The sequence below is a fragment of the Globicephala melas genome, chromosome 4 (genome assembly GCF_963455315.2).
Source record: "Globicephala melas chromosome 4, mGloMel1.2, whole genome shotgun sequence".
Lineage (NCBI taxonomy): Eukaryota > Metazoa > Chordata > Mammalia > Artiodactyla > Delphinidae > Globicephala > Globicephala melas.
The window spans coordinates 81,622,551-81,634,820 of record NC_083317.1 but is presented as its reverse complement, the minus strand read 5'-3'; the positions used below and the strand labels follow the sequence as shown (position 1 = coordinate 81,634,820).

The 12,270-nt window shown below is 36.3% G+C and overlaps 1 protein-coding gene across 4 annotated transcripts in view; it reads left to right on the top strand.

Annotated features, from left to right (window-relative positions):
• MAP3K13 (mitogen-activated protein kinase kinase kinase 13) overlaps positions 1 to 12,270 on the top strand; it is a 169,993-nt gene that overhangs the window by 119,229 nt on the left and 38,494 nt on the right. For all 4 annotated transcript variants that reach the window (XM_030861544.2, XM_070045468.1, XM_060298318.1 and 1 more), the window contains one exon: positions 8,272 to 8,455. In XM_030861544.2, the coding sequence (XP_030717404.1) occupies positions 8,272 to 8,455 (184 nt within the window). The remainder of the gene's footprint in view (positions 1 to 8,271; positions 8,456 to 12,270) is intronic.

Below are 12,270 nucleotides of genomic sequence, written 5' to 3'. Positions count from 1 at the left end.
CCTTTGTCATAGATTAATTGCCCATGTAATTATGGTTTCATTTCTGGGCTCTCTATTCTGTTCCATTGATCTATGTGCCAGAACCATGCTGCTTTGATTACTGTAGCTTTGCAGTATAGTTTGAAATCAGGGAGCATGATACCTCCAGCTTTGTTCTTCTTTCTCAAGATAGTTTTGGCTATTTGGGGTATTTTGTGTTTCCATACAAATTTTAGAATTATTTGTTCTACTTTTATGAAGAATGCCATGGGTATTTTGACAGGATTGCATTGAATTCCTAGATTGCCTTGGGTAGTATGGTCATTTTAACAATATTAATTCTTCCAGTCCATGAACATGGTATATCTTTCCATCTGTTTGTGTTGTCCTCAATTTCTTTCATCAGTGTCTTATAGTTTTCAGAGTACAGGTCCTTTACCTCCTTAGATTTATTCCTACTATTTTATTCATTTTGACGCAATTGTAAGTGGGATTATTTTCTTAATTTCCTTTTCTGATTGTTAGTTGTTAGTGTATAGAAATTAACATATTTCTGTATATTAATTTTGTATCCTGCAACTTTACCAAATTCATTGATAACTTCTAGTGCAATCTTCTATTGCTTAACAATTTGTTTACTATTTTCAGTGATTATAAGCCACACTGCAGTGAACGTGTCCATTCCTTAATTTTCGCACATATCTTGATTACTCCTTAGGATAAATTATTAAAAGAGGAATGCTGGGTTCAAAGGATTTTTTGCTTTAAAGCGTTTGATACATATCTTTGCAGCCTTATGTAAATGATCAGTTGTTATGAGTTCTTTCATCAAGAAATTTTATAAAGGAATAATATGGACCAGAAATGATATTCTGTTTTATTTATTTTATAACTGAATATTGGATTCTGTAGCCCTCCCTTAAAAATGTATTCATATATTTTAGTCAAGACTGTTGACAGCTTTTCCACAACTACCAGGTGACATTAGTTGCCATTAGCCACTTTTTCCATGCATTCAATTTTTTCTATTTCTGAAATACTTTTTCTTTTTTTGATATTTTATTTTAAGGTATTATTTTATTTTATTTTTTAACACAATTTTTACACTCCATTTACAGTTATTACAAAATGTTAGCTATCTTCCCCGTGTTGTACAATACATCCTTGTGGCCTGTCTTACAGCCAGTAGTTTCTACCTCCCACTCCCCCACCCCTATATTGCCCCTTCCCCCTCTCCCCACTAGTAACCACTAGTTTATTCTTATCTGTGAGTCTGCTTCTCTTTTTTTAATATTCACTAGTTTGTTGTATTTTTTAGATTCCACATATAAGTGACATCATACAGTATTTGTCTTTCTCTGTCTGACTTCTTTCACTTAGTATAATGCCCTCCAAGTCCATCCATGTTGCTGCAGATGGCAAAATTTCATTCTCTTTTATGGCTGAGTAGTATTCCAGTGTGTGTGTGTGTGTGTGTGTGTGTGTGTGTGTGTGTGTAGATATATATATACCACATTGTCTTTCTCCACTCATCTATTGATGTGAAATACTTTCTTTTAGAAATGCAAATCAGAACTACAATGAGGTACCACCTCACACCATTCAGAATGGCTATCATCAAAAAGTCTACCAATAACAAATGCTGGGGAGGGTGTGGAGAAAAGGGAACCCTCCTGCACTGTTGGTGGGAATGTAAGTTGGTGCAACCACTGTGGAAAACAGTATGGAGGTTCCTCAAAAAACTAAAAATAGAATTACCATATGACCCAGCAATCCTACTCCTGGGTATATATGCAGATAAAACTATAATTCAAAAAGATACATGCACCCCTATGTTCATAGCGGTACTATTCACAGTAGCCAAGACATGGAAACAACCTAAGTGTCCACTAACAGAAGAATGGATAAAGAAGATGTGGTACATATATAATGGAATACTACTCAGCCATAAAACAGAATGAAATAATGCCATTTGCAGCAACATGGATGCAACTAGAAATTATCATAGTAAGTGAAGTAAGTCAAAAAGAGAAAGACAGGGGCTTCCCTGGTGGTACAGTGGTTGAGAGTCCGCCTGCCAATGCAGAGGTTGCAGGTTCGTGCCCCGGTCCGGGATGATCCCACATGCCGCTGAGCGGCTGGGCCCGTGAGCCATGGCCGCTGGGCCTGCGTGTCCGGAGCCTGTGCTCCACAACGGAGGAGGCCGCAGCAGTGAGAGGCCCGTGTGCCGCAAAAAAAAAAAAAAAAAAGGTAAAAAAGAGAAAGACAAATACCATATGATATCACCTTTATGTGGAACCTAAACTATGGCACAGATGAACCTATTTACGAGACAAAAACAGACTCACAGACATAGAGAACAGACTTGTGGTTGCCAAGGGGGAGGGGGTATGGGGGAGGGATGGACTAGGAGTTAGGGGTTAGTAGATGCAAACTATGACATATAGAATGGATAAACAATACCGTCCTACTATATAGCACAGGGAATTATATTCAATATCCTGGGATAAACCATAATGGAAAAGAATATGAAAAAGATTGTATATATATATATATATGTATAACTGAATCACTTTGCTGTACAGCAGAAATCAACAAAACATTGTAAATCAGCTATACTTCAATTTTTTTTTAATTGACTCTGAAATACTTTCTCTTAAACCAATACCAGACTCCCCATCTATACCCCTTCTCCATAAGTATATTGGGATTTTCCTGTAAATCTGTCTATTCCAGGTATACTTTCCAGGATTTGTCAACCACAGCATTCTTTCTCAATCCCTAGGTTTTGTCTGTCTGTTTTCTCTCCGTACCCTGCACATTCTATCCTCTTTTTCTCTCTATGATCTTAAGGTTTCAGGGAAATTAAAGAGTTGTTCCTTGTCACACAGCGGTTGGGGACTCCTATGTTAAACAGTTTTATTATTTTAAAAATTGGGAATAAAGACAAATCCAAAGAGGAAAATAAAAATCACTTGTCATCCCATAACCACCCACCCTTAATTTATTATTTTTTAGAAGTTCCTTCTTCTCTGCTTAGACACAAAACTTACTAATATCTGCTTATGTGATAAACTCATTTGGTTTTGGGGGTCTTAACTTGTCCAGTCTAATAATTATTTTGGTGGCAATTTGGAGGTCTCAGGATCCAAACGCAGCATTGAGGTTCAGACTCATTAAGAAGACTAACAGACACATCCTATGTCTGTTAAAAGAAGCCTTTAAAATTCTTTATTGTTCTGTAACCTTGTATTTAATCTGTGTTCCGATTGATTATGTGACCTTCAGAAAGGCTTATTTCAGGAGCAAGTAAGACACATCCTTGGTCAGTTTAAGCTTACAAGGGTACGGCAGCTGCCCAGCTCTTCAGCAAATGCAGGATATCCTACCGTGAGCAGGTGTTGCTGTGGGCTGTAGAAGAGATTCACTAGCCTGAAACTAAGTGTAGTTTTTTTCTTGTCAGCTCTGGGATCATGGAGCTAATCTTTAATCCTGGATTACAGTCAACCAAAGGATAGTACATATAACAGATGTGTCCCTGCATTTGGTATTATGAGGAAATTTCACTTGATTAAATTTTTTTTAATGATATCTTCATCTCCCATTTAGTATGTTGGTAGTGAAGCGTAAGGTAATATGTGAAATCTTTTATTGCCAAATAGTTCCCAGTCTCAAAGCAAGTATTGTCATAGACTTGTCTGAATAAACAAAGGAGAACTTATGTGTTAAAGTGAGTGGGCATGTGGCTTTTTCTCAGTCCTAGGGATCATGGTGGATATTGGAATTAAGATAGTAGTCATAGTGATGAATCAGAGAGAAGATAAAAGCTGGGGAAGAGTACCAATGGGACAGCTGTAAAAGCAGCAGAAAGTCTGGGACTAACCCTGGAGGGAGCACAGCCAGTTTCCATCATTATAAGGTTTGTTATCTTGTTCCTCAGTGATCTAGGCCCCCAATTTGTATAGCTTTGTTGCTAACGTTCTTTTTGCTGCCATTTTCTTGTTCCTTGACTCCCTACTAGATATCGATCAGGATATTGGAACTGGACAGAGAGGACTAAATCACATGAATCAATTTTATTTCTGGTAGTCAGTTCTAGTAAAAAAAATTGATGGAAAGGTGGTTGAAGTATTACTTTACACTCTGTGTTCTTGAATTACCAATGCCGGCCCCTTTATTTTTCCATGGACAATTAAGATTTGGTTGAACATAGATGAATTAACACAGGCATGAGCTACTGTTGGTCAAGGAAATTTTTGTTATTTATTATAATATCAACCTTTGGTATTTGAGTGCCAAATATATTTATCATTTGTATTTTATTTTATTTATATTTTTATTATTATTATTATTTTGAGGTACACGGGCCTCTCACTGTTGTGGCCTTTCCCATTGCAGAGCACAGGCTCCGGATGCACAGGCTCAGCGGCCATGGCTCACGGGCTTAGTTGCTCCGCGGCATGTGGGATCTTCCCGGACTGGGGCACGAACCCGCGTCCCCTGCATCGGCAGGCGGACTCTCAACCGCTGAGCCACCAGGGAAGCCCTATTTTATTTATTTTTTAATTGAAGTATAGTTGATTTACAATATTATATTAATTTCAGGTGTACAACATAGTGATTTAATATTTTTATAGATTATACTCCATTTAAAGTTATTATAGGGACTTCCCTGGCGGTCCAGTGGTTAAGACTTCGCCCTCCAATGCAGGGGGTGCGGGTTCAATCCCTGGTCGGAGAACTAAGATCCCACATGCCTCGTGGCCAAAAAAACAAAACATAAAACAGAAGCAATATTGTAACAAATTCCATAAAGACTTTAAAAATGGTCCACATCAAAAAAAAAATCTTTAAAAAAAAGAAGAATAAAAAAATGTTATTATATAATATTGGCTACATTCCTTGTGCCGTACAATATATCCTGGTAGCTTATTTATTTTATACATAGTAGTTTGTGCCTCTTAATCCCCTACCCCTATCTTGTCCCTCCCTCCTATCATTTGTATTTTAATACTTCATTTATTTCTCATTTTATAAAAATACTAAATAATAGGAATTATTTATAAAATATATAGTAAATTACAATATAAACATTATAAAATTATGTAAAGGGATTCCCTGGTGGTGCAGTGGTTGAGAGTTTGCCTGCCGAAGCAGGGGACGCGGGTTTGTGCCCTGGTCGGGGAGGATCCCACATGCCTTGGAGTGACTGGGCCCGTGAGCCATGGCCACTGAGCCTGCGCGTCCGGAGCCTGTGCTCCGCAACAGGAGAGGCCACAACAGTGAGAGGCCCGCGTACCGAAAAAAAAAAAAAAAAAAGTAAAAAGAAAGGATTATTTAACAAATTGTTTTTTGAATCACTAAATAACACTATGAAAAAAATTAATTTGCATCAGTTCTCATACCATACAACAAAATAAACTTCAGATGTAAAGGTTAAACTTTTTAAAAATCAACTATAGATCACTCTTAGAAGATAGATTAGGCAGTAGAAGAAACTGCAAAGCAAATGACAAGCAGCTATAAAAATATTTTGTTCAAAACATAATAAAATTAAAAGAAAAATGCTTTTGTAAAAAGCCTCTTCGTATGTATCAAAGAAATAGAAAGCTCCTTTGAGCTTATGAGAACTGCAAGACCCTAATAAATAAATGGACAAGGGATAAATTTGATAATTCATACAAAGAAGATGTATTAAACAAATGTTGAGAAAATATCCTATATCACTGGCAATTAAAATAGTGCGAACTTATAAAACACTATTTTATACCTAACTAAATTAGCACCAAAAAATAATCGGCAACATTCATTGCTGGCAAAGTTGTAGTAAAAGAGACTTGCTCATACTTTGCTACTGTCAGCAAAAACTAGAAAAATCCTTTTGGATAGCAACTTGGAATGTATACCAAGAACCAGGAAACTATACTCTTTAATCTCAGGATTGAACGTGAGGAAGTAATATAAAGAAAGAAAAAAGTATCAAATTTAACTTAGCAAACAAAAAAGTGGAAACAAGTACAAAAAAAGGTAAGAGGGTACAGTAAGTAACTATTAAGCTTATAATAAAAACTGTAAGTACATGGGGAATACATAATATATGAAAAAAGTAGAAAAAATTATACATCACATACAACTCTGACATAGCTGTATACATATAAACAAAGACTAAAAGAAGATGAAAACAATATGTGCTGGGATTTCAGATAAAATATGTGCTTTTCTGCTTTTTCTAGTATTTTCTAATGTTTTCTAGTACTTAACAGTAAATAAAGATTGCATAAATAGGAAAAAAGACAGCGAAAGACTGTCTAATTTTAGTAATTATGTATTAAAAATTAGGGTAACTTGGGCTTTTATAGAGTTATTTGGAGAAATATTGCCCAGTTATGTTCTTGCTCAGAATCCAGTGTTAGTACTTTATTCAGCCCCCAGAATGGTCAAAATGACACTGTGTTTAGTTCTTCACTAGACCCCTAATGAATAAAACTAAGTGTGCCATCAATACCTGTGTCCTATGGGTGCCACATGAAAAGCCTATAGGGATGAAAGTCATTAGACGCTGTAAAGATACTAAAAGCAGTCGTCTGTAACTTATTGTTTCCACCCAAACTTGTTTCTTTGGTGATTTCATATTTGTGAGCTATTTGTATTGTAGAGAGATTGTTTTTGTATAGCATCTATTCAATTTCAGTAGAGCAGAAACCTTTAATACTGCTCATACCAGAAGAATGGGACAAGTGCCGATGCTTTTAATCACCCTCACTATAATTTTTTCTGCTCTATGTATTTATATTTTAAAGGTCATGTTTTAACCTTTGTAATGAGAAACCACATTTTATTAAGCATCTACAGAATTTCTTTTCTGTTAGAGAAAATTAGAAAAGAGGGAAATGTAGTTCCCTTCTACTCTTTCTGCGCTTGCTTCATTGATGTAGTAGTGAGTTGATTTGCTTTCAAGACCAGAATATCTTCAAAGCTGATTCAACACTACTTTGTTCAGTGTTCTGCAAACAGTGGCCTTTAAGCGATTGGTGATCTGACAAGAATCTCTCATAACCTTTAGCATTGTCATCATCTTCTCCTCACTCTGTGGGGCTCTTAGCTCTTTGATGTTCATTTCTGACCAGTGCAGTGATAATGCACTGGCAAAAAGGATAATCAATGGATTATAGTCGTCTTTTTAAGTTGCATGAGATTAAAGCACATATTGATTGAATTTTTGATCTATTTTAAATAGCATTTTATTCATTTTAAATGTAATATAGGCTGAAACTAACACAATATTGTAAATCAACTATACTTCAATTAAAAATAAAAGTAATATAGGCTTATGGTTTAAAATTTTTAATACAGAAAAGGATAAACAACATAACATGAATCATCAATAATGCCACCACTTAGAAATGACCCCTGTTACATTTTTGGTGCAGAAAGAAATTAAACTTTAAGAAAAACAGAAACTTGAAAATACTGCATCTATATGAGTAAATATATTATGACTAATGACCCTCTCTCTCAAATACTTCATGAGAGATAATGTGGTATAGTAGAGAAAACACTGTCCCTGAATTCAAGCCAGTTCTGGAGTCCTGGGCCCTGTTTTGCCACTTACCAATTATGTGACCTTGATTAAGTTACTTAAGGCATGGTTACCCTATGGCTTAGTTTTCTCATTTTTAAATAACCGTAATAAGGCCAGACTTATAGGATTGTTGTAAGAATTAAACACATGACAGATCTAAAGCATTATGCTAGTGTCTGGCGTATAGTAAGTGCTAAATAAAAGGTATATACTAATTTAACTATTATACATCATTAGATCTTTAGGAGAGTATCACTGAAAATTCATTCAGCAAGTATTAATTGAGAACCTGCACTAGAAATTCAAAGAGGAATAAAGCAACACATAATGGGTGATGGGGTAGGGATGGTGATGTAGAGACAGATAGGTGAATTGACTGAACATGCAAGCTTCAAGTGAGGAGGTGGGGCTGTGGGAGTGTCAGGATGTGTTTTGTTCAGAGGTGATTATATTGGAGATCTCTGATCTGCTGAATTTCACTGGTTAAAAATTGATACAAACTAATACATGTGAATATCTTATCTATGGTATCAAGACCCATAGAAAGGTTATATCTTTTGGAGAGTTACCGGGTGAGAGACAAAGGATAGAGGTCATTTTGGGTGATGGTGAAGTTGGTCCCTTCAGAGTGGCCTTGTAGAATGACCCCTGAGCATTCTACAAGGGGCCATTGAGATCTCTTTAAGCTTGTTTCTCACTTGTGTGCCTAGATACTTGGGAAGTGCCATTTGAGGAGATCTCAGAGCTGCAGTGGCTGGGTAGTGGAGCCCAGGGAGCTGTCTTCTTGGGCAAGTTCCGAGCGGAGGAGGTGGCCATCAAGAAAGTGAGAGAGCAGAATGAGACGGATATCAAGCATTTGAGGAAGTTGAAGCATCCTAACATCATCGCTTTCAAGTAGGTCAAGGCTTTTTTTTTTTTTTTTAAAGAAATAGAGAGATTTTCTTTCCCCCAGTATATACATTTAAGTTCCTGCTTTGAAAGACATGTTAAGAACACTCTACAGACTTAGCACTGTGCTAGGTGCTTTGGGAGGGTACCAAAGAACTATTATATTAGAATCATGTCTTTAAGGATTTTATAGTCTAATAGTTCTTTTTGCCAGAGCACACACTTCTTGGAAGGGATGTATGTGGGACAGAGGGAGAAGGTAGATTCCTGCCAAGCAGTCAGATCTGCTGAATCAATGTCATTATCAGTAGGACAACAGAGGCTACTTCAAGATAACCTGAACATCCTAAAATTCAGTTAAGAAAACAAAGCTAACATGTGAAGTGATCAGAGAACAATTAGTTCCTTGTAAATAGAGATGTATTTTCTTACTAGTTTCTATTAGTGTCCGTTCTTAAATATTAACTTGTAATAACAGGTACCTTCAGAGTATTTCTCCCTGCCTCAAGTTTTGCCAGATCCATTTTCAAGGAATGCCAAACACTCAGCTTTCTAAATCTAATAATAGTAGAATTAGTGATGATAGTAAGTTAAATGCTATATTTATTTCACAAAGTGGTTGTTTTCAAGAGTATGTGAATATATCTTTCTAGTTTAGTCCCTTATTTTCATAATATTGACAGGGATCCCTAGCAAAATAGAAAGATTCAGAGGTAAATTTGTAGAAGGCACCAAACTTGGCAGTGCTGAGCTCTGAATATGTATAATCTCTTCTCCCTGTACTCTTCCCTTGAGTTCCTTCTCTTCCCAGCCTTGAAATTTTGCCCTAGGCTTGAACAAATGAATAATGAGTGGCTTAAGAGGAAGAAAGGTGAAGAACAGGAAAGAAAGCCTTTAGGAAGGAAGAGAGATTAGAAATTAGAGCTTCTTGGTATATTTTTATATTATATATATTTCAATTCTGGAAAATAGTATGACCAATAAGCCTATAGCTAAAAGTAGAATAACTTACAAATTCCCCTTTCCTAACCTAGGAGGGACTTCCTCCAGCCCCCAAGAGGAATCCTTTCCTCAATAAAACTCTCATTATAAAGCTAAACATGTCATGCAATAATTTCTAATTGGAAATATATCCCCAAAGTAAGGAATAGAAATCATGGGTACAAGTTTTGTAGAATGGGTTTAAATGTGTATTGAGGTTGAGTTTTGATTCCCAAACAAGACCCCTTACTTTGGAAAGGGAAAGAAGTGTGAAAAGAAGAGAAGCATTCAACTGGGATACTAAATGAAGTCCTTGGATTCATTTCCTTGTGGAAGGAACATCCCTGGAGAGGACATGGGAGAGAATTTCAGTTGCTGTAGTGATTCTATTATTGGTTGCCTTAGGAGGGCCAGGAGGATGTGAAACTAAAACAAAATGCTATCGAGACCAATTATAATCCTTCCCAAGATGATAAGTTTCTCAAGACAATAGGAGGATTATTTTTAAGCAGACAAGTCTGTCAGAGGCTCACTTTCATTCATTTTACTTCACTGAGAGGATCATCATTGCAGTGCGGTTACCCTCATAAATGGAAGGAAGAGCCTTTTATTTAACTAAACTTTAAGCTTAAATCACTGGTATGCTAGGTTTGAGACACTGAATGTTCTATAGATGAGCATGGCTTTTTGGCCTCCCAAAGTGAACTAGGCTATGAGTCTCAGGTAAGAGGGCTTTCTAGCAAGAGGTCGTGGGTTACTGAAGGTAGAAATGTGTCCTCAGAGGATGAGTGCAAGAAGCTTGATTTTTCCTTCCTTTCTTTTGTTTCTTCCTTTTTCCTCTGAGTCTTTTCCCCGCTTTACCCTCTGACCCTCCTACCTGCATATAGAGTTTTCAGCATTATGGATAAGTATTGCTCTGTTGGTGTCCAACTCTTTAGGCTGAAGATGCTTGAATTGTCTTTACCTCTACATGGAAAACAATAGTGAGACTGTGTCCCTGGCCCATTACACCACGCTCTTGAGGCATTGTGCAGTGTTATGTTTGCAGCCATCTGTGCCATGTGTTGCTTAGCCAATGAATCATTCAGAACCGTCTGGAAGATATGAAGGCATGATTAGATTTTAGTACATCTCTCTGGATACTGATTTCTGTGCTTTCAGCTTCTTTTGAAGTTAGTAAGAACCATGTACAGAAGGGAAGTGCAAGAAAGGAATACTATATTCTCTTTTTCTTCCAATTTTTAAGCAATCTTTTAAGAAAACCCAACCTGCCTGTTCCTAATAGAATTGAGTGCCAAAGGGAAGAAAAGGTAGCAATTAGAAGTGATTATAGAGCTGTTATTTATAGCTACTAAGAAGTCTTGTCATAGTACAGGGCTGATGGAATGATTGCTTCTCATTTGTCAGTCAAGAAAGACGAAAAGTGTATAACATATCGCTGTTAGGCTCTTTATGTCAATATTTGTCTGACAAGTTAAAACATACTTGAGTAAGATGCTGAGTAGTTTCAAACCAATATTTGTTTTGATATTCTTAAGCACATTACACTATTTCTGCCCTTATTCATTATTTCTCTGTAGTAAAAATTAAATTGTCTGTTGCTGTATACTTGTGCTCCACTGAGGTTTCCTGAAAGTCAAGTAATAGAAACTTAAAAAATTTTTTCTTTAAAAATCAAGATGAGAATTCTGGGGAGCTTAGAAAATGATAGGAGAGTAATAGAAATAGCTTTGCGGCATTTGACAGGCACATCAAAGCAGGGAAAATAAAAACTAATTATACTTATTCATAATCTGCCGTTGTTATAAGACTTTCACATGATCACAAGTCACAACCTCTAAATTCTTTCAGCACTTATGGCAGCCTAAGAGATAGGACATGAATTGGTAGCTGGCTGAGGACTTTAGCTGGGAGTCTTGTAGGTAGAATAACGATATTCCTTTGGAGGAAGGCATACGTATCATTAAGAAATAAGACACAGAGAATTGCTCATGGTAATTTTTCTTCTCTTTTCTGATTCTCAGAACAAAACTGTGAAGTAGAGCTAATATGATTTTCCCACTTTTATAGGATAACAGTATTAATATAGGCATCCCCAATATGCTTGTCTATACAAACTTTTAAAAGCTGGAAGGGAGGCAGTGTAGCATAGTAAGTGGAAAAAGCATGGGCTTTGAAGTAGACAGACTGGATTCGAATCCCAGCTCTGTCATGTATTAGTTGTATGATCCTAGGACAAGTCAGTTTTCCTCGCTGAGCTTTACCTGTAGAAATGGAAAAGATAATACCTATCGTACAATGGTTTGAGGCAGATTAAATAAGACAACTAACTAACATGTAAACATGCCTGACAAATAGAGGATGTTCTTTCGTGTTAGTACCCTTCCTCCTACCCCTTGCCTCTGTACTTGTTTGCGCAAAGGCTTTATCAGCAAAGAACGTGCAGGTGAAGTTAAACAATATTTGTCAAGGACTTGCTGTGAACTTCTAAGCTATGTGGTAGAAAGAAAAGTACTTGAAGACCTTTTCCTTTAAGGAACCGATAATCTGTATAGGGAGAGAAAAATTGCATATAAAAAACAAATATGTAGCATAAGAAATTAGAGAAGAGAAAGATTTTTTTTTAGACTGGAATAATCAGGAAAGGCTTCATAGAAGATGTAGGAATTGATGAAAATAGAGGCTGCATAGGTGTATAATACATTGTGTAACATTATTTTTGTTCTAAACAGAAATGTTTTTCAGCTACTCTATAACATAGAAAATTGATTCTTTTGGTCCTCAGTCTAGTTATCTTAAATTTGAGTAATTTGAAATTCAACAAATAGTAAAAATAGCAA